Raw genomic sequence first — 23,019 nt, forward strand, 5'->3', positions numbered from 1 at the left:
CTGGACGCTACAGCGGCACCATAGTAACTGGTTTAATTATGCTTGCATCCGCACTTTGATCATATTCTACTTCCATGGGTCCTAAGTTATGCCTTGAACTGTTATTCAGGTAGCAAAAGATAGTTAAAAAGATTCTTAAGGGGTTTGGCCAAGATCGCGGAGCGCTGGGACGCATCCTGCTACAGCTCCAGCAGCCCCAAATGCAAATGCAGTCAACCATGCATTCCTCGAGCTCCATCTTTGAATCTGAGATGGACACCGAGTCCCCAACACTGTGTTGGGGGCTAAGAAGAGTTCCTGCTCTGTGGGGCGGACTGGAGGGAGTTGGGCCTTGGAACTTGTAGAAAAGGCTTAAGGGAGCACCAAGTGCCGCCGTGACGCAGTGGGCATGAGGGCAGAAGAAACGAGCGCTGGTCCAGTGGCCTTACCAGTAGCATGACCAGGAGGGTTATTGCTGCCCAACCTTGAAGAGACATAAGGCCCAAGTGGAGGTGAGATCTGCGAACTGTGCAGCGGTGATGCCTTGTAGGACATAGCTCATGAGATAGGGAATCTTGGGCAACGGTGGCCAGCAGGAGAAAGCGGGGAAGCCCCGATTGGGAAGTGAGGATTGATGGGGGCCAAGTTGAAGTGAAATACCCCATGCCTCTCTGGAACCTCATGCCTTAGCAGGATCTACCCCGGGGGGCCCAGAACTTGGGCCGTTGACACCGCACATTGGCCACCCCACCCCATGGGGGAATTAGATGGCAGCAACCCTCTTGCATGTACTTTGACTGGTGGAACCTCCCCTAGCATGATTGCACCATTCTGGCTGGAAAGGTGAGGCTAAAGCTGTGAGATATGGAGAGACCAGCCCTCTCTGAGATGAAGGCGGACTGTGAGGGTTCATGAACAGTAGCCATGATCCTTGGTGAACATTGGCATGAGGCACGGGACCTGCTGCTAGAAGGGGCAGAGTGCCATCCCGCTGGCAATTAAAGACCCAAGAGACTACAACGAGACCCACGGAGCAGAGAATTGACTATTTGACGAAAGGAAAGGAGGGAGGCCCTCCATGCTCCTTTAACCAAAAACACCCTCCCGATGTGGCCTTCTAGCATATCTATACGTGTTCAGAGCAGGACATGCTGCTTCAACAACTGCAATGGCTCAAAAGATTTAGTGGAGACGTTCAGAACCTTCAAAGAAGAGCTCAGAGCAGAGTTCAGACATGACTACACCACAGGCCTGGCTGAGCTTCGCTTATATTTAGCCACAAAGATTACAGAGCTGCACACGTATGTAGACATACTAGGCCACAAATACTGGATGCTAAAAAGCAAGTAGCGGCAGTGTCAACAACACAGAATGATGAAACGGCTAGATGCAAAGCATTGGAGGAGAAATGTATGCACCCGATTGATAAGTTGGAAGATCTCAAAAACTGATCAAGAAGCGAGAACCTATGAGAATCAATGAGGTGGTCGCAATGTCAATCTGGAGTTCTTTTTCATTGGTATGTTTTCATACCTGCTGGGAAACGACAATCCTGAAGTTCAGATTGACCGAGTCCACAACATAGGACTGAAATGTCAATCTCAGCAAAGAAGACCAAGAGATGTCTTGATCAAGTTCTACTACTTATCTTAAAAAGTAAAACTTCTATGGTATGCTAGGAAAGCAGGTGAGGTGAGCTTTCAAGAACACTCCTCTGCAGTATAACAAAATGTGTCACCAATCGACGAGCCAAGTTTCTCCCAGTTACACAAAAGCTCCAGGAGGATGATATTTGCTACAGGTGTACACACCCATTTGGTCTCTCCTTTGAACTCAGAGACCAGGGTTGCACACTCATGAACTCATGGAAAGCTGCAGTCCTGGTGGGGCTCCCCCTGGACAGCCTGCCAGAGGACTGGACCACAGGAACTACGGATCCAAGAATATTACAAACCCTGGACCATGCCTGGCGATGCAGTCATGCACACGGCCGGGTCAGTGCTGGATCAGGGTCCATGCAACACCAACCACCAAAATGACTAGAAGTTTGTTCTTTTTTTGTATTCTGAGCTGCCAAAGAGGTTTAACCAAGGAATCATATCGCCAACAAAGGGGAACAAGAACAGTTCCAGTATCACCCTGGCGTAGCACCCCAATAGGTGTGGAGTTAATGGGAACTTCTGAATGTGACCTCACTATAACTGTTCGCTGTGGGTCAAAGGCCATGCCTCTGGACAACTAAGGTAACTCTGGAGGCTGACTTCTGGAATCTGTCTCTCAGCCTGGGGGGGCTGGGCAGAGCACTGACATTATGACTATTTGGTGGGCTGAAGGGACCTGCATTAGAAAATGGCCTCCCCTGGCCCATGAAGCTGCCTGTCCCCACAGGGAAGCATATAATATTGGCCTATGAAAGCCAATCATCCGAGATATGGATAGGGCCTAGCGGGGTTGGGGGTGGACCCCATACTCTCTTGGGGGGGACCTTTGCCTGATTGGCCTTCGTGAGACTCAGGAACGCCAACCCATACCATGGAGAGGGTCCTCCCTGGTCCTGATCGAGGGCTGTGGAGGACACACAGTGTTCCTTGCTGTTGATCCATGGAGGAGCTTTACTCCTTCCTCCTCGTTCTGACACTGTTTTGGTTTTCAAGTTTGGGGACTTAGGGAGGGAGGGAATTTTACAGTGTCCACCACTGTGCAATGCCCATATTCTGGCAGTCAGAATGAGCTTACACACACTTCTTTTTTTCCATTTTCATAGTTCAAGTATTCTCACTTAATGTATGGGGGTTGAATTTACCTAATAAGTGAGATGCAATGTGGCTACCCCTTTGAAACTATAACCCAGATAAAATTTGCCTCTAGGAGACCCACCTCATCTGGGGTGACAAGGGGAGGTTTAAACACACCCAGTGGCTTGTTACTTTTTAGCTCTGACTAAACCAATATAGCCATTTATGTATGGCACAACTTACCCCTGGTGGTCTCCTTGATTAAGTCAGACAGAGACTGCAGATTCTTTGTGCTGGTGGACGCACTGGAGGGAGAACCCATCACTATAGCAACAGTATCTGTACCCAATACAGTTCAGGACTCCTTTCTCCTTCCATTTTTGGAGAGTCTAGCGGGGATAGTCAAGGAGGGGGGAGATCATCCTCACTAGGGATTTAAACATAGTGTGCGACCCCCACAGGGACAGAGAGGGAGGTGATGGGACACACCGGGGTCCTTCTCAAAGCACCTTATAAAGACCTTAGATGACCTAGGCCTCCGAGATGCCAAGACAGAACAACACAGAATGAACTCTAACTTTACCTTATACTCCCATGTCCACCATACACATTCCCACATTGGTAACATACTCCTGAACAACCCGCTTATTGGACTGCGCAGCTCTGTGGAGATGGAACTTATAACCATCTCAGATCATGCACCCGTTCCTATCGATTTGGGAATGACACAGGAGTGGCATCTCCACCATTGGCGGCTCCATCCTTCTTTGTTGAGGGACACCACTATTCAGCAGGAAATAGGTACTGGTATTGACAAATATTTTTGAGATTAACGAAGGAGAGTGAATCAATATTCCTGGAGATTGGGCTGGTTCCTAGGCGATTCTGAGGGGTCACTTTATAGTGGCGGCAGCCTAACACAATTCGCTGCTCAAACTGATGGTCAAACAGCTGGAGGCGGAGATCCAGAAATTAGAGGCAGAACATCTCCAACGCCCCTTGCTCCAATTCAACTGATCTCTGATCACAGCCCGGAAGCAATTACATATTTATTATTCAAATAAGGTGGAGATATCATTGCTACACCTTATGAAGTACGTATATTTTTGCGGTGAAAAGGTGGGCACCCACCTGGTACGCACACAACGAGGCAAGAAGAAAAGTAATATATCTGGGAAATTTTCAATGGTACAGGGACTCGTCTAATTTTATGAGGTTCTGTTAGAAATGGGATTTCTGGTTGGCTAAGGCTTTCGCCAAAGCCAGAAACCACCACTCTAGTCAGGGCAAGGGAGGTACACACTGAAGATAACCCCTGCTCACCCCCTTGGTAGCTTGGCACGAGCAGTCAGGCTTATCCAAGAGGAAATGTGTAAAGCGTTTATGCTCCACACACACAGCAGCAACCCACTAGGCACACCATAAAAGGGACTCCACACAAGGTTATATCAAAAATAGCCTTTGTATTCTCATAAACACATTAGAATAGTAATCACACAATATACATTGTGGCAACTGGCACTAGGCAATATTTACAGGGGATTATAGACACATGACAGGGCCAATGGGCCAGTGTCAGAACCATCACAAGTACACATAATAAATGTAGGACCAATAATAAATGTAGAACACAACCAGTAACTGCTGGCAAAATACTGCAACATAATTCATATTATGCAAGCAGCATCACATTAGGCGTGAAATGCATTCTGCGTCAACCTCATAAGCATAAACGCATTATGCCATAACCTCACCAGCATAAACACATTATGCAATCACCTCATAAGTCTAAACGCATTAGACAATAACCTCACAAGCATAAAAACATTATGCAATCACTTTATAAGTCTAAACGCATTAGACAATAACCTCACAAGCATAAACACATTATGCAGTAACCTCATAAGAAGAACTCTTAGATTAGGGAATGATCTCCTAAACATAAATACTATAGGCATAAATCATAGTGAGTAAATCACATTTCCTAGCACCACATACATCACAGTGGTTTTTCAACAGGGTACTATCCCGGCACTCCAAGTACCAAAATCATGTATCACACAGTAAAGTGAAAGGCAAACCATCTGGTCTAGTATAATTAGCAGTTGCAACTTTCCCCACAGTTGTTCCGGAAATAAACAGTACCGTACCAATGAAGTTCAGTCATAATATGTACATAGTTTAATTAACAAATGATATCACATACATGTTTAAAATTAGCATGTAGTAGCAAAATCCAATTGTTTTAACAGAAAAGCATACATAATACAAGAGATGTCAAATATCAGAGTACACAGACAAGTGAAAAGATAACTGAATCAATTCAATATTGTGCCATGATTTTTCAAATAGCACATATGGGTACAGACATATGTAACATACATCAATGTAGAGATTTCAGAACAGCCGACACGTGTTTCGTTACTAATGTAACTTCTTCAAGGCTGTTAGGGTAAAAACAAAAAACCATTTACACACAAACCCTTCTTATAATATTTCCAGTTCAGAGTATCGGAATTAGTCTCAGCATTAGAACCTATTTGACCAAAAGTGGTGAGATATCCAAACAGGCATAGGTACAGTCATATTCACAAAGGACCCCAATACTAGGGTCTAGCCAGAGAGCAGGAGAAATAGATCCAAAACACCATGTCACCCGTCGTGGTAAGTGAGATGAGCCAAAAGGTCAATCAGTAGTAGAAAAAGTGTAAGAATACCATTGGAACCCAAAGTGATTTTCTTTCATACTTTTATTTCAGAATACGGATAGACTCTCCTTACTCATCTTGCTCATTTCGATGTATACCTTGCCCAGAATTGGCATCAGACCTGGTAATAATATGGCGTGATACTACTCATTACTAGTCGACAAAACTAGATAGAAGGTAAAACTATGAGACTCCCTTTTTTCTGACTAAACGGGCTATAAACAATCTTGCTAAATTTTACTTTGGGTTCCAATGGTATTCTTACACTTTTTCTACTACTGATTGACCTTTTGGCTCATCTCACTTACCACGACGGGTGACATGGTGTTTTGGATCTATTTCTCCTGCTCTCTGGCTAGACCCTAGTATTGGGGTCCTTTGTGAATATGACTGTACCTATGCCTGTTTGGATATCTCACCACTTTTGGTCAAATAGGTTCTAATGCTGAGACTAATTCCGATACTCTGAACTGGAAATATTATAAGAAGGGTTTGTGTGTAAATGGTTTTTTGTTTTTACCCTAACAGCCTTGAAGAAGTTACATTAGTAACGAAACACGTGTCGGCTGTTCTGAAATCTCTACATTGATGTATGTTACATATGTCTGTACCCATATGTGCTATTTGAAAAATCATGGCACAATATTGAATTGATTCAGTTATCTTTTCACTTGTCTGTGTACTCTGATATTTGACATCTCTTGTATTATGTATGCTTTTCTGTTAAAACAATTGGATTTTGCTACTACATGCTAATTTTAAACATGTATGTGATATCATTTGTTAATTAAACTATGTACATATTATGACTGAACTTCATTGGTACGGTACTGTTTATTTCCGGAACAACTGTGGGGAAAGTTGCAACTGCTAATTATACTAGACCAGATGGTTTGCCTTTCACTTTACTGTGTGATACATGATTTTGGTACTTGGAGTGCCGGGATAGTACCCTGTTGAAAAGCTTATTCTAGCCACTAGCACCATATCCTGGGCCTAGTGGACTTCCGCATCCTAGGTAGTGGGATGCTTCTCTATCCGGATGGGCACCTTGGAATACTGTTCTAGCAACTAGGGAATAGATGTGCGACCTAATTCCATTACTACCTTGTCCTTAATTATTGTAATACATCACAGTGGTGCCTGGCGCCCTATCAATCTCACACAGTCCCCCTGGCCAACTGGACTTCTCAGAGGGCTCAAATGCCCTATGTTCAAAACGTCAGGGCGGCTGCCAATGCAGCAGAATCCAAAGTGTGCCATTGCGCTGGGGCATGGGAGTGTATCTCACTCCTATCTCATCCAAAATGCCCCCAAAGGAATGATGGCCTAAACGTTCCAGCTGCCGCTAATTGCCGTGCAGCTGTGAATCAGATAGAGGCCCTGGCACGACTGTGCCGCTCATGTCCCACTCAGGAACTTCTTTGAGCCAATGTGTGCAAAACGTTGAAGTTGCCCGCTACGGCGGCGCAACTGGGAATCAAATAAAGGCCCTGGCACCGCTGTGCCTCTTATGTCCAAATCAGGGACCCTACAACACAAATGCCCCCTAAGGAATTAGCACAGGCACTCACTGTGCCCTCGGGAATAAAGAATTAGGCACTGGTACTTTAGTGCCCTCAGGAGTCCACACTGGGACTCTACAACCGAACTGTGGCCAAGGTTGCAGCTGCCCGCTACGGCGGTGCAGCTGTGAATAAGCAAAGAGGCTCTGCCCTGGGGCACTGTAAATGAAATGGCTCCCAACGTTGGAGCGGCCCGCAACGGCGGGACCGCTCAGGCACCAATACTGTGCACATGGAGCCCCCACTCACCGGGACTCTCTGCTGGGGACTCGCTGGTCTCCTCTGGGCCGTTTCCGACTCCCGCCATGCCTCAAAGAACCTCTTCTCTCTCTTTCAGCCACCGGAACCCTGGAGGCTCTTCAGCACATGTGGGGCTCTCCCTTTCCTCATGGGAGCCCCGCGTAGACGGGCGCAGGTTTGCTGGCTTCCTGATCACGGCGCTACCTCTTCTCGCCGGGACACTTCCTAGGCTTCCCTCGGCTCCGCCCACAGTCAGACGGCTCTTGTCTGGCTTCCGGGACCCACGATCGCAGCGTCTGGCGGCTCCTTTCTTTTGGCGGCACAATGCGGGGTGGGCTCCCGCCAAAGCAAACACTGCGGGGTGGGCACCCGCCGTAAATAATAATCCAGAAGCGGGGTGGGCACCCGCATGTTTAAATAAAGCACTTAAGCGGGGTGGACTTCCGCTTTGATCCGCAAAATGCAGGGGAATCCCCACGTCGGGATTCCCTCCATAAGGGCTGCAGCTCCGCGCTGCGATGCCCATGCTCCCCTCTCTCTTTGGAAAATTAAAAGAAAGCGCTCACCGGGTGCTAATTGTTCAAGCAGTCTTTAGAGGTCCATGGGGCAAGGCTGGGCCCAGGGAGGCCAGCCCTCATGGTGGTTCCTCCTGGGACCCAGCAGCAGCACGCCCCAGCAGGTTCAGGAACAAGCACAGAACAGCATAGGAGAGAACAACTTCATGGGGTCACAGCCCCTATATTTATACCACACAATCTATTTGTCTGTAGTGCAGGGTTTGGGGGAACCAGATGCAACTGGTTCAGGGGGGAATTGGAGCACTTTGTTTTCCAAGCTCCTCTTTCCCTTTGTCAAGTGGGGGCTAGGTGATCAGACACACCACAGGGGGCGGAGCCAGCATTGTCCAGGCTGGGCACAGTCCTATTCAGAGTCAGGGGATTACTCCTCCCACTGCAGATGTCCCATTCAGCCTAGCGCTGACTCACCCTGCCCCTCCTGGAGCCACACACACCTCCCAGCCCCTGTCACTCACAAGCCAGACATGCAATTCACATCAGGCAGGCAGACACATAGCACACAGAAATACCAACTTCTAAAAGTGGCATTTCTCAAATAGTCATAATAAATCTGCACACACCATTACGCTGCATTTATTATTACAATCCCATACATACTAAACTCGACCACGCTGCACCTCCCATATCAGGAATTACCACTGACACACTGATCAAGGATTCCCAAATGCATTCCTAAGGGAGCGCAGACCAACCTTACCAAATGTACACAGAGAGCGCATGCACTTTACACTGGACCACAGTGCTAAAGTGCCCAGAGTCCTAAAACCACCAACACCATGTCAGAGAAAAGGCAAAAAGTTTAGGAATGACCCAGCAAAAAGGGCCAAGTCCAACAGGTTCTTTATAATATTACTCCCACTTCAGACGGAGAGACCCTCCTCGACCATGTCCACTTACCGCAGCTTTTTGAGATTCAAAGGGATGCCTTGGAGACCCCTATTACACCTGAGGAGGTCCTACTATTGATCAACTTTTTGAAACCACACAAAACATCAGGAGCAGATGGCCTCACAGCCCAGTTCTATAAAATGTTCTCACCCTGATTGATTCCTATGCTTACAACCCTGTTTAACCACTGTGCAGAGTCAGGACTGATCACAAAGTGTATGGGGGAGGCAGTTTTGATGGTCATACCAAAACCCGGTAAAGACCCGTATCGATACTGCCCTTTAACTCTCCTCAACATAGACACAAAGCTCTTTACAAATATTTTGACAAGAGTTCCTAATGATGTGATTCCCAGTCTGGTGCTCCTGGACAATAATGGGTTTATTCAGGGAGGGCAAAAGCACAATAACCTTAGATCAGCTATCCATCTAATAGAGGAATCCTCTCTTACACAAATCCCTGTGATATTTCTGTCATTGGATGCTGAGAAGGCCTTCCACAGAGTAGACTGGGCCTTCCTTCGGCTAACTCTTGGGAAGATGTGGTTAGGCCCCAATTTTGTCAAGATGATCTTTGCAGATTATGCCAATCCTATGGCAAGGGTCACTCTGAACAGGCACCAATCAGCACCTTTTATGCTCTTCAAGGGTATGAGGCAGGGCTGCCCCTCTCATCTCTGTTATCTGCTCATTTTATTGAACCCTTGGCATGCATTATCTGACAATCTCAGGACGCTTCAGGAATAAAGTTTGGCCCGCGGGAATTTTAAATCTCACTCAATGCCAACGATATCATCCTGACACTAGACTTCCCAAGAACCTCGCTACCAGAAGGGGTAAATTTACTTTACACATATGAGAAGGCTGCCGGCTACAAGATTAATAAGGAGAAATCAGAGATTGTCAACATGAAACTGGACAGGGACAAACAGGCAGAATTACCATCACCACTTCCATTCCACTGGGCCAAGTCCTCTATTAAATACCTGGCACTTTGCTTAATGAGAGCCGTAGGAGATCTTTTCAATGTTCATTACACTCCCTTGGTGGTAGCTATAGCAACAGATCTGCAATCTTGGAGGAAATTGATGCTTTTGTGGTTGAGCAGGATAAATGCAGTCAACATGACTATTCTCCCATGCCTACTATACCTTTTTCGATCTGGCTCGACTCCACATACCTGAGGAGCGTCCAGCATTGCCTAATGTAATTTATTTGGAAGAGTAAAGTCTCCAGACTCCTGCAGAACCTGATGATACTGTCCGAGACACCCCTAGCATGCCGCACTACTATGTGGCGTCCCAGCTGCGTGTCGTGGTGGAGTAGACTAGGCTGGACTCGGAAAAAAACTGGCAGGGTATGGACCATGCAATAGTGCGAAGGACCAATTTGGGACCTAGTATGGTTGAATAGTCAGTAGGCTGTCCAATGCATACCTCAGCACCCCAGTAGCCACAGTTCTCAAGACATGGGATATGTTGAATTAAAGAGACAAGTACAATGCCCATCCTCTTATACTCCCACTCATTACAATCTGGCCTCCCCCCCAGCCGCCTGCTCTGGAGGGATGAGTCTTTCACAACTGGTGGGAGGGGGGCTTCCAGATGATTTCAGATACCAATGAATATTATGTCTCTAGATCTTTTTCCCAGTGCAAAACCGCGTTCTGAGAGGCTCTGATAACCTCAGATCTGTCACGGGGTGACACATCACCGCATCCACACTGAAGTAAATGGAGACAAAACAACAATTGAATCTTTCTTTTCAGAGCTCACAGGCACCTGGGGTACAATAGCCACTTTATACAAACTCCTTATAAGGCAGGACAGACCATAGACCTGGAGACACTTCTAAACTGTGGAACAGATTAAGCAAGGATTTAGACAAGTCTTTCATGTTTTTCATTGGGGAGAGAAATTCACTTCAAGGTCTGGTATGATTGGCACTACACACCTCCCAGACTACAGTGTATGTACCACAACACTTCTCCCTGTTGTTGGTGGGGCTGTGGTACTCTGGCGGATGCGCTTCATATTTGGTGGGACTGCCCAGTGATTCACCCCTTGTAGGAGGAAGTCTCCTAATTTCTACATAACGTCTTGACATACCAGCTCTATTCCACACCAGAGGTGATGCTCTTAAGCCTCAACCACATCCCCCTGAAAGCATTGATGAACCACAAATGGCACGTAAGACTCCAGTGTGTGGGTGCTGCAAAACTCATGATGGCCCATAACTGGAAGAAGGCGGAGGCAACATCCACCCAGTGGTACCATAGACAATATGAATGGCCCTCATATAATGTTTGAACTCAAATGGAAACCGCTTTACGAACAACTCAGTAGGGTCCTGCCCAATTGATCATTTCCGCCACAATGGAGAGCTGCGGGCCTTTTTCATCAGGAAGGCAGTGAGCATTTGCCGCCATAGCACGCTATATATAAGCCTTAGATGGGAGAGATGGTACTGGGTCATACAGGGATTGACTGAGCAGATATGAACCGCACTCTGGAAGTGAATCACTGTGAAGGGGAGGGTATATTCTGCAATTTGTGGTTCGCAGAGTTTGGGGGAAGATTGTTGGGTGAAAGGCAGAAGGAAATTGCCATGTTTCCTTTTGGCATGTTTAGAGCTCTATTATGGTGCATTTGTAACCACCAATTGCCTGATGCCTTTCCTGGACCCCATTCTGGTATAAAGGAGGGACACCTTTGCTGTCATCTGAATACCCTACAAATACCAATAAAAAGATTTAAACAAAAAAAAATCCTTAAATCAAACAGAAAACAATAGAGCTTAGGGCTTGGACTTCTACTTGAATTTTTGGAAAATTACCTAAGGCCTTCTCCGGTAGAACACGGGCAGCGTCATCTTGACATTAGTGTGGGTGCCAAAGCATGGCCCAACTCTTAGATTATATCATTATGAATGCTTCTTTCTTTTGATTGTACCTTGGGTGGCTAAATAATATAGCAACTGAGAAAGCTTTATAAATATCGCTCTGTCACTTTCATTTGACTGAATCTGTCCGAGGTCTCCAAGGTATAGAAGTTAAGGAAACAGTGACTTAGTTTCAAGTAAGTAACAAACCTTGGGCCCTCCCAGCTCCACCACCACCCCAACAGTCAATAGCTATGGTGAAGATAAAGCCGGAACAAATGTTGTGAGCTGCCAATGGAGTGCCAACTGCCATGTTGACAAGGTGTTTTGATAGCCTGCAAGCACAGGGTGACTCCTTGTGGGCCTAATTACACGACTGGCTTAACAAAATGGGGCTAACCTAGGCGAGATGATCAAATAGCGCCTTATAGAAATGTTGGAGGGAAAATTGCAAAATTTATTTTCTAAAGAGGGGTTTGTGAATCTTGTTGCTTAGCAGTTTTTTGCAGTTTTTAAAAGTATGCAAATGCAGGGATAGCTACAATTATCACGAAATGAGATCCACCAGTTATGTATGTTGTATGCCGTTTCAGTCTGGTTATGGGACATGCGTTACAGAATATAAGGAATCAGGTATTAAGCAGCAGAAATACGCAGGAAATGTTGGTTTTTTAGGTATCAGCATCAGTGATTTCTTTTCAAAGAGACCGTTAAAAATGTATTTTGGATTCATTATTTTTAATCCAACATATCCGGAAATTTTATTGAAGTATTCTTCATTTTAATAGAGAAAACAAGAAAAATAATTGTAATACAAGTGAGCCAAGTTCTGATAATTCAATAGAAAGATAACAAGCGAGCCAAGGAATGATCATTCAATAGAAAGGCATGTGTGCCATTGAATTAGATTTTCGTAATGGATAAACTGAAAATGAACACTGAAAACGGACATGATCTGAACCTCTTCTTCTCATGGACACCCAAAAGCAATAACAAAGCTATGCCAGTCAAGAAATAGAGGTGAAACAGTTTGCACTCACCTACTCTACAAGCAAGCCCCATATTAATCCTGCTACAATTCTTCTCCCAAAAATTCAGGAACCTAGGAAAACCTTCTATGGAGAGTTCCTAATACCGACATAAACTTGTGGTAGAAAATGAGATGGACCCACCTACACCAAATTCGACCCATTTGGTGTATTTCAAATTCCTTCAGGGAAAGGGCAAATCTAATTAGGGCATTGAGAATTTTTTAAAAAAACTGCGATGCTGCGCGGTTATGATTTTTTTTTTTAAATTTAGAAAACCGGTATTTTACTAGCCTTTTGGGTGCGGTAATGCATTCTTTTAAAAAATGAGGTCTGATAACATGTATATAGCAGACTTATGTATTTACTATCTCTAAATTGACATAGCAAAATAATGGACAAGTCTTTTGCTGCATGAAGAGATTAATGTTTCTACCATGTTTACATTGATCTAGACATAAAAAGACTATCTATAAAGTCGCATATTTACAGTCTTTTATCCTTCATATTGCAGATGACAGTCATTTTACAATATCTAGATAACCAGCAGATATGGTGAAAAGAGTGCCATCTGTTATATGCAGGATAGCAGGCGTCAGCCTTTACAGGTGACAGGTTGTTAAAAAAGACGGAGAGTCCCTGTCGTTCACGCCTAAAAAGTCAGAAAAAACGTTTTATAAGTACCACGCTCTTCCCTACAGAACATTACACTTTTTAAAACTTCTGACTGCTCTACTGGTTCCTATCATGCCTCTTAGGGTTTCACTACTCCCCCATAAACGTTTGTGTACCAAAAACATGATGGGACCGATTCACAAAGGGCCTCTGCACTTGTGGCGGAGGACCAGTCATCGTGGCGGGGTCCTCGCTCTCATGGCAGAAGACCAGTCGTCATGGCGGGCTGCTCGCTCTCGTGGCAGAGGACCAGTTGTTGTGGTGGGGTGCTTGCTCTCGTGGCAGAAGACCAGTCGTCATGGCGGGCTGCTCGCTCTTGTGGCAGAGGACCAGTTGTCGTTGTGGGGTGCTTGCTCTCGTGGCGGAGGACCAGTCGTCGTGGCGGGGTGCTCGCTCTCGTGGCGGAGGACCAGTCATCGTGGCAGGGTTCTCGCTCGCGTGGCGGGACCTCCGCAATAAGAAACTGCAATGCAGAGGTCCCACCACGAGTGCGGGCCCCCACCACGACTGTGAGGCCTCAGCCACGAGTGCGGAGGCCCTTTGTGAATCGGGCCCACGGTGTTCAGTCATGATTTTCGAGCTCTCGTTCAGTCTCTTCTGAGTGTACTAAACTGCGTTTGTTTTAAATAATTAATAATACTGGTTATCGTTTCAACTATACCTAACACAAATAGATGCAGCTGCTCAAGGGGGAATACCAAATGCTGTATTCCTACTCCAGGATAGATGGATTTCAAAGTTGAATAAGTGCCACCAGAGCGAACTTGACCTCCTGTTAGACTCGGCGCAGGAGGTAATTCTTACACAAAAGACTACTAGATAGAAGCGGAATCCAATTTCCTTTTTTTGTTGTCTCACTTCTTAATACTTAGGCATAGTGGCCATTAGGAGACAGTTAGGGATCCTTGGCCTTGAAGAATGCCCCAGTCCTGTTAGGGCTATTTAATGAGGGCAGAAAAATTTTGGTCTAGCTTTTGAAATGTTGTAAGTCATTGTTCCTCAGTTATCAACTCACTTGTTTTTTTAACCTTACCTGTGCACTCCATTTAATAAAGGCTACCTGCTGGGGAACAGTAATGTATTTTTTATTCAGAATCTGGATCCTGCTTCTATCCAGTAGTCTTTTATCGAGGAATTCCCTTGGCGTGAGTCTAACAGGAGGTCAAGTCTGCTCTGGTGGCACTGTCCTACCAGGGTGGGGAGAGACTGCCGATGATGAAGCATGACACAATTGTGTGCGTGAGGCTTCCTCTTCCATAAGGATGAGCTCCCCTTCACTCTTGCACAGTAATTCTGTGAGTATCCAGCTTGGAAATCCATCTAACCTGGAGTAGGAATACAGCATCAGGTATTCCCCCTTGAGCTGCTACACCAATTTGTGTAAGTTGTATTTTCTGAGGAGGATGTGGGGTAGCTTACCTCCTTCTCTCCCTTACATGTTATGAGTTGTACTGTTTCAACTAAGACATTGTATTATTACTTGCACACATATAGATTTTACTTTAGACTTACAAATTCTGTACAATGGGAATCTTACTGCAGAAAATGGCTAATGTGCTATGCAGCAAATTTATACAAGCTACAATATTCTAGAAAACTCTGAATAAATTAAATGCATTTTAATGCTGACATTTTCAGGAGAACAGTATGGAGGAATATGCCATCATGGCAAGTTTTATGTGGCAAAGCCTTTCAGGACGAACTGTCACTCATGAATAGTGTAAATGAAGACTGCTGGATTGACAGTTGTCCCTAATAAAGAAACTATTGCTGGCAGAATACAGCTGCTCCCCTTTTCTCTTACAGGTTTAGTTAAAGGAACAAGACGCATTCTTTTGCATGGGCATAAGAACCGTGGGATTCTGAGGGAATTATCCACCCAGATTTTGGAGTAGCAGGGATGCAGGGGACGATAGTTCCCCTACCAGAATATGATTTGATTTATACATTTATATAGCGCACAAATACCCAGGGGCGTCTTGGTGCTACAGACAGGTGATGTGGGCCGAGTAAGGTTGCCTATATGGTGTACATATCATATTAATTGGAAAAGAGCCAAGTTTTTAGCATCTTTCTAAAGGATAGCATCGTTGGACTGCTCTTTATAGCAACCGGAAGTAGGTTCCATGTCTTGACTGTCCCTAATAGAAAGCTTCTTCCGCCCCAGCGTGCTTTCTGGAACCTGGGTGTTTGAAGAAGTTTGCTATGTGCGGTTCTTAGACTTCTGGACGGCACATACCATTTCAAATGAGTCCTCAGGAATTGAGGCCCGGCGCCATGTAGTGCTTTGAGGGCTAGGCATTGGGATTTAAACTTTATGATCTTGTCCACTGGGAGCCAGTGAAGGGCTCTTAACCCGTGGGAGACTGGCTGGAACCTAGGGATATCCAATACTAGTCTGCCTGCCGCGTTTTGAAGATGCTGCAACCTTTGTAGATGCTGAGATTGGATCCCCATGTACAGGGCGTTGCCGTAGTGCAACCTGGAGAAGGCTAATGCTGTAACCAGTGTTTTTAGGGAGTCAGGTGGGATGAAAGGGTGGATTTTCTTGATACTTTTTAGGATGAACCAAATGTTTGGGGAGAGGGTATTGATCTGATTGTTCAATGTCAACTTGTCGTTAAAGATGAATTCTAGATTTTTTTACCTTATGCACTGGGGCTGGGCAGTTGCCCAGACTGGAGGGCCACCATCTAGGTAACCAGAAGGAAGAATCAGAGCCCAACAGCAGAACCTCCAACTTTCTGCCGTTCAGTTTTAGGCAGTCGGCTATCTGCCCCATGCAGCTGTTGAAACGGTCAGCTGTCTCCTCAATGTTGCTTGAGACTGACACCACTACCTGGGTGTCGTCTGCATAAGAGACCACTAGGAAACAAAACTGCCTGATGATTGAGGCCAGTGGGGCCACATATACAATAATAAGTGTGGGGCTCAGGGACGAGCCCTGTGGCACACCACAAGGAAGTTCAAAAGGCTCAGAGGAGAAGTCTCTGGATTCTACTGAAAAGGTCCTCTTGGCAAGAAAAGATGTCAGCAGGAGCCTGCAGGCTAATATTTCGTGGGTCACAGTGTCGAAAGCCACCGATAGATCTAACAAAATCAAGGCGGCCTTGCTCTCAGCTCTTCTGCAGCCATGACCAGAGCTGTCTCAGTTGCATGCCCCTCCCGGAACCCGTACTGTGAGGGATCTAGGAGGTCCCTGGGGGGAAATAATGCAGTGAGCTGTGCATTTAGTATTTTCTCCAGCACCTTAGCCAGAAATGGTATTCTGGAGATGGGTCAATAGCTGCTAGGATCAGCAGGGTCGAGATTCAGCTTTTTTAAGAGTGGAAGGATTGATGCTATTTTCCAGGCATCTGGGAAAATGCCTGACTGAATTATAACATTGAATACTACACCTAATTGTTCACTTAATATTTCAGTAATCAGGTGCAGTACTTTGGGAGGACAGGGGTCCACAGGGGCCCCTGATTTAGATGTTTTTACCACCTAAATGACATGTGCTAATGTAGGGGGGAAAGGAGAGAGGAGACTTGGAAGAAATGGAATCCGTGCATGCTGTAGTGTTCTCAGTAATGAAATCAACGCTGTCCCTAAAGGATTTATACATAGTCTCAACTTTTTCCCTGAACGACTGTCCCAGTATGTTGCAGAATTCAGCACTGCTTTCCATCCTAGGTGGGTCTGGTAATTTAGCTAATTTTTTAACCACTGAATTTCTTGCCTGAAGGTTTTCTGATGAAAATTATTTACTTTTTTCTTCCAATATCAGTTTCTTATAGTCTGCCAAACATTGTCCATACTTAGTTTTTTCTATGGGGTCGTAGTTTGCTCTCCACTGTCTTTCAGCCCTTCTACAGGTTTGTTTTTGTACCCTTAGTTTGTCAGAGAACCATGGTTCTTATGGGTTTTCCGCCTGGAGAGGAAGCTCTTCATTGGGGCTAAATGATCTACTGCTGTTTTGATCCAACTGGAAAGCCTATTAACGGCAGTGTTAGTGTTGAGATGTGGCTTTGTGTGGAGTAGGGACACATGTAGAGTGAGGGGGTTGATATTAGCCCAGTCCCGGCAATTGACTGAGACTGGTAGGTTTGGATATCTTGGAATTTGCTGATTCGTACTTAGTTTAAACTTTATGGCTTTGTGGTCTGATCATGGGACAGGTACCACTTCTGAGACATCAAGGATGGATTTGACGTAAAGATACCATCTAGGGTGTGCCCTGCAACATCAGTATCGTGCTTGAGGATCTGTGTAATGGAAAAACTAGCCATCATATTGACTAGTGAGGCTGTATCATGATCTGCCTGTTTTTCTAAGTGATAATTGAAGTCTCCTAATATTGTAAAATCAGACGCATCTATACTGGATTCTAAAAAAGGGCAAATGGTATTCACAAAGGAGCTTCTTGTCCTAGGAGGCCTATATAACAGAAGACCCTTTAGTGTATAATTTTTCTTAGTGAGATCTGAAGGATAGTATTTCATATTTCGGAAAGTATAGTATGGGTACCTTCCAGCTGAGGTTTCTGCAACTTGCAGATTGTCTCTAAAGATAATTGATAGTCCTCCCTCACTTGTTTGCTCTGTCAGCTAATAATAGAATATCCTGTTGGAATTGCTAAGGCAAGGTCCGGGTCGGAGGATTCATCCGCCCATGTTTCCGTAACAAATGCCAGGTCAAGTTTACATGAGCCCACCATTTCTGTAAAATCAGTGTTATGTTTTGGTAGGGACCGTGTGTTGATTAGCATACCCTGGAATACCTTTGCGGTTCCTTGTTGTGATTGTTTGTGCTGTGGGACTGTAACCTTGACTTTAGTGATGCTGAGGAGCATTTTACAATGATGGCACTGCTTAGGCTCACTTTGCAGGTCTATTAGAGGGCTGGTGGAGTTTATATCAGCCTTATTTAGGTTAAGTAGTTCTTCCCAGGAGTACATATTAATGGATCCTGCTTCAAGATGAAAACGCGCAGGGGTTCTGGGGCTGAGCGCAGGCCAGGCGCGGACGGGCTCAGACGGGTTGCCTTTGGCGTTCCGGTGGTGCACCGGTTGCGCGTCTACCTGGCGACTGCTTCAGCATCTGGCTAAATAGGTGGTGCAGCAGGAAAACTAGCCCGCGCCCCGCCCGGAAGTTCCTACCTGCCCCGGAAGTGAGGGAGAATCGGAGACCAGAGGAATACACCCTCCAAACAATCGGCACAAGCCGCGGCGGACCAGGGCCGGAACCGGGCTATATCGAGCTAGAGGAATATCACGTACACAATATTGAGGGACAAAATATAGAAAGGTAAGTGCATGTAGGAAAAGATAGATTTACTATTCCTAAATCTACATATATTTACATATATGTACCATGAAAATATATGTATAGCATAGGGTACATATATGTGAAGTTAGGTCCAGAAAATCTGGGCGTATTAATCTGTAAATATATATTTTTCAGATATTTTGTCTTTTATATTCTCTAATACTGATGTTGTTGGTTCGATATTCAGGGTGACCTTGCGAAGTGCAGCATGATTTTAGACAGGCATATTCTGTTACTATGTTTTACCTTCAGTGTCTTTGGAAACAGATAAGCACACCAATTCATCCTATGTCGTTCCATATATATGAACTTTGGTGTTAAACATAAGAGAGAAGGATGTAGCCAGTATCTGACCAGCACAAAATGCAAACCTTGATTCAAATCCCAGCTGCTTCCCCACTTGACCAAATTGCGTGTTCTTTGGACCATCACTTCAATTCACTATGTATCATTTTCCCTAACCATACAGTTTGAGAGCACACTGAGGTAATTAATTACAGAATATGTGCTCTACAAAACGTCACATATATATTGTTGATATCACATAATCTTGCTTGATATTTAATAACAATGTAGGCTACATAGAGACCACCAGAAAATGACACATTTTGGGTACCACTTGGCAAGATCATCAGGGCACAAAGGTACTGCTGAATGTTCCAAGTTAAAAAAAAAAAGTACTCTAAATAGATACCACTCATTTTAGGGATATAATTTCATGTACCTAATTTAAACTTTAAGAAATGATGAAAATTAGATTGTTTTCATTATTTATTGTCTTTATCATATTTTTTCATGACATTTGTTGCCTGACTTACATCCTTTGATGGTACGGCTTGTGCTTTGTGTTTTAAAGCCAAGTCAGGACCCTGCCTTGGCTCTCCCCAAGGCTGTTCATGCCCGTCCAGATATTTAGGGCCTGATTATGATGTTGGGCAGACATTGCCACTGTCCCGGGACTGACCAATCTCTATCGGCGGTTCCAACACTGCCATGACAATGCGACCACAGACAGGGTCCGATTACGATGCGGTCGTAAAAGGAGCCTTTACGACCGCATAGTAATATGCGAGTCAGATTGCTTTCCGACCGCCTCATTATAATGGAGGCGGTCGGTAAGGAATCTGACAGGACATTCCGGCTGGCTTCCGACGGGTTCAGAGAGCGCGTTGGCCAGTCGGAATGTGGCCTGTAATCCCAAGGGTGGCTCTTTCCGCCCTTGAGATTACGATGTCAGGTTTCGGCATCCTTTCCGTACCGGCCTTTCCAACACAGAAAAGCTTTCGGAACTCACATTTGGGGGCCCCAGCAGGGACCCCTTGGGTGCACAGCCTCCGGTTGGGGGTCGAGGGGGCACCTATGGTGCCCCCGTGTTGATCCCTCCACCCCCTGGCAGGCACCTTGAGGTGCTTGCCACTGGGTGCAGGAATTAACTGCACCTCGCATTTTACAATGGGACACGCATTCTGGCTGTAATGCATGCATGCAAATATAGGAATGCGACTGGCCGGTCGGGATCTCCGACCATGTGTCAGTCGGTCCTGAAACGCTGTCGGGCGGAGGCAACTCCACCTGACATCGTAATCTGCCCCATGGTGCGGTTGCATACTCCGATTTCTCAATGGGAGCTTATTCTGCTGCCATAAACTGACCGTAGCAGAACCTCCCATGGAGAAATGGGAGATTCTGTTAATCCCTGCACCGTGTGACAGGCACCTCAAGGTGCCTGCCACATGATGCAGGGATAAACACGGGGGCACCATAGGTGCTCCCTCAGCCCACAACCAGAGGCCATGAAGGAATGAGGGCCCTACTAGGGGCCCCTAAAGTCGCTTTCTGACAGGCTTTCATGTCACAAAGCCCAAAATGGAAAGCCTGTCAGAAACCGACATCGTAATCCCGACGGCGAAAAAACTGTCCTCAGGGATTACTGTGGGGCCTCGGACTGGCCAACGGGTCGGAATGACCGGCCACTTTCACTTTCAACCACCGGCATTTTAATGCGGCAGTCAAAAGTGAAATCGAAGATGGCGGTCAGAAAGCCTCCTCCGACCATAGGTCAGAGGCTTTCCAACCTACATCAAAATAGGGCCCTAGTGTCTCCCACGCCCTTGTCCTTTTGGCTCACTGAAGGGGCTGAAAGGAATGTTTGAAGTCCTGTCCCCTGCTGCAACTGGATACAGACAAACAATGCCAAAGATTGGGACCGCACAACAAAGCCCCCTTTCAGTTTGTGAAACAGAACCAGAAGATAGAGAGCTTGGGCCCTAAGGTGGAGCAGTGCTGGTGTGTACACCAAAGATACAGCAGCCCTCTAGAATATTTATGAATGGAGGAGGCAAACAGGAAGCAAGGCGGGGCATGACCAGGAATGGCAGGAAATTCATCAATGATCTTCTTGTTATTCACGATTTCTTCGTACACCTCTAAAGCATTTAATCCACCTCTATCTAAAATACATTAAACTTAATGTATGTAGTAGAGTAGACGCATCTAGGACAGTGCACGCGCCATATTACATGTCTATGCACGATTCTAGATGTGACAAAGATAACGCTACGTCTTGTTTGCATTTGTTCAATCTGAATTATGCTCCTAAATGAACTCCTTTTAGAAAGACTTATATTTGTACCATCACGTTATTCCTCCTGCAGATGAGTTTGTTGCAGGGTATGTCCAGTTCCGAGTGATAAACAATGAGCGAGCTGCACTTGCCTTCTGTCCAGGGATGAAGGTCACCGGCTGCAATCCTGAACATGTGAGTTGTTGTAATCCAGAGATATAAAGCATTTACTCAGATCGAAATGAGAAGTGGAGTAAGAGTCTCTGTGTTTTTTTAAGCTAGACCTAATGTCATGCTGAATCCCTCCAAAAGGTAAGAGTAATGGTTTGTGATGAGCTTTTTCACTGAGAAAACACAAAGGATAAAGTGAGGTTTTGATTAGCTTTTGCTATAACACCAAAATGTAGGATTTGAAAAAAAACTCAGGAATTTACTAGTAAAACCGAGTTGTGTGTGGCAATTAAAACTGAAAACCACTGAAATGTGCAAGATATGTTTAGGATCTCAACCAATACCTCACACGACAGACATGCACACTTAAACTCGCAGACCAAAGGCAATGCTCTTGACTTCACCCTGGATTTGACAGAAACAATTACAAATGGCACTAAAGATGAGATTATGTGTCATATCAACATTATCACTGTAAAACAGATGGCTATGAATTTAGTATTATCATTGGCATAAGTCAAATATGTTGCGCTTTTAGGTGTCATTGCCTATTGGTTTAAATATAATGAGGTCATAAATGCATTTGTTGTGCAAGGGTGTCAGGCAAGCCGCCCGTTTCCCCTCAGGCTCATTTCATGTTTTTCTGGACTGTAAGACCGTGTGTTAGACCTGGCATCTTTTGGCATGTTTCCCCAGTCCTTTTGCTTTCTGATCTCCTGTTTTGATGGGAGGGAGGACTTCGTTTTTGCTGGTTTAGTGTCTCTACGCACTTTTTCGCTGTTATTCAGTGCTAAAGTGCAAGTGCTTCTACTGTAAATTGTGTTATGATTGATTCTCCATGATTGGCATATTGCATTTACTGGTAAATCCCCAGTAAAGTGCAGTGTGTGTGGCCAGGGCCTGTTTATCAAATGCTACTAATGGGCCACACAAGTAGCCTTTCAAATGTGTCTCAGACCTGCCACTGCAGTGTCTGCACATGCAGATTTTAACTGCCATGTCCACCTGGCAAGTGCTCTCACTTGCCAGGCCTAACCCCTCCTTTTGTTACATATAAGTCACCCCTAAGGTAAGCCCAAGGCCACCCAATTGGCGGGCTGCGGTGTATTTAAAAGGTAGGCCATGTAGTGGTGTGTTTTTACTTGTCCTAAAAGTGAAACAGTGTGCATTTCGTTGTTCATTATTGAAAGGCTATTTCTTACATAGGTTAACATAGGGTCTGCCTTGAAACATCTTTCTAGTGCAGATTCCCTTAGGAACATGATAGAAAGTTATAGTTTGGATCTCTGAACTCACAATTTAAAAACACATCTTTCAGTTGAAATGGTTTTTAAATTGCGTGTTTGAAAATGCCACTTTTAGAAAGTGGTCATTTTCCTGCTTAACCATTCTGTGCCTGCCTGTGGAATCCATGTCTGCGTAGCTGACAGCTGGGGCCTCCTGCATACACTCTAGACAGTCACACCAAGGGGGCTTAGGTGTGCCTCACATATCCTGAAGACCCATTGTAAAGTCAGGGTCGGAGACAGGCAATCCTTTAAAGTGTTTTATTCCAAGTAATACAGCATCAGCAAAGTAACGCCTCCGCTCTCTCCTCGACTTACAAGCCAACTCCCCCACACTCTAGAATGCCCCCTCGCGTAAACAATGTCGCGAGGAACATAAGGAAAGCACGAGATAATTAATACATCATAACAT

General features: G+C 45.3%; 1 protein-coding gene across 1 annotated transcript in view; it reads left to right on the forward strand.

Moving 5' to 3' along the window:
• Positions 1-23,019, forward strand: part of LOC146772944 (intelectin-1-like) — a 181,679-nt gene that overhangs the window by 105,806 nt on the left and 52,854 nt on the right. Inside the window, exon 5 of the mRNA XM_085637043.1 lies at positions 21,242-21,345. Coding sequence (XP_085493169.1) covers positions 21,242-21,345 — 104 coding nt within the window. The remainder of the gene's footprint in view (positions 1-21,241; positions 21,346-23,019) is intronic.

The sequence above is a fragment of the Triturus cristatus genome, chromosome 12 (genome assembly GCF_964204655.1).
Source record: "Triturus cristatus chromosome 12, aTriCri1.1, whole genome shotgun sequence".
Lineage (NCBI taxonomy): Eukaryota > Metazoa > Chordata > Amphibia > Caudata > Salamandridae > Triturus > Triturus cristatus.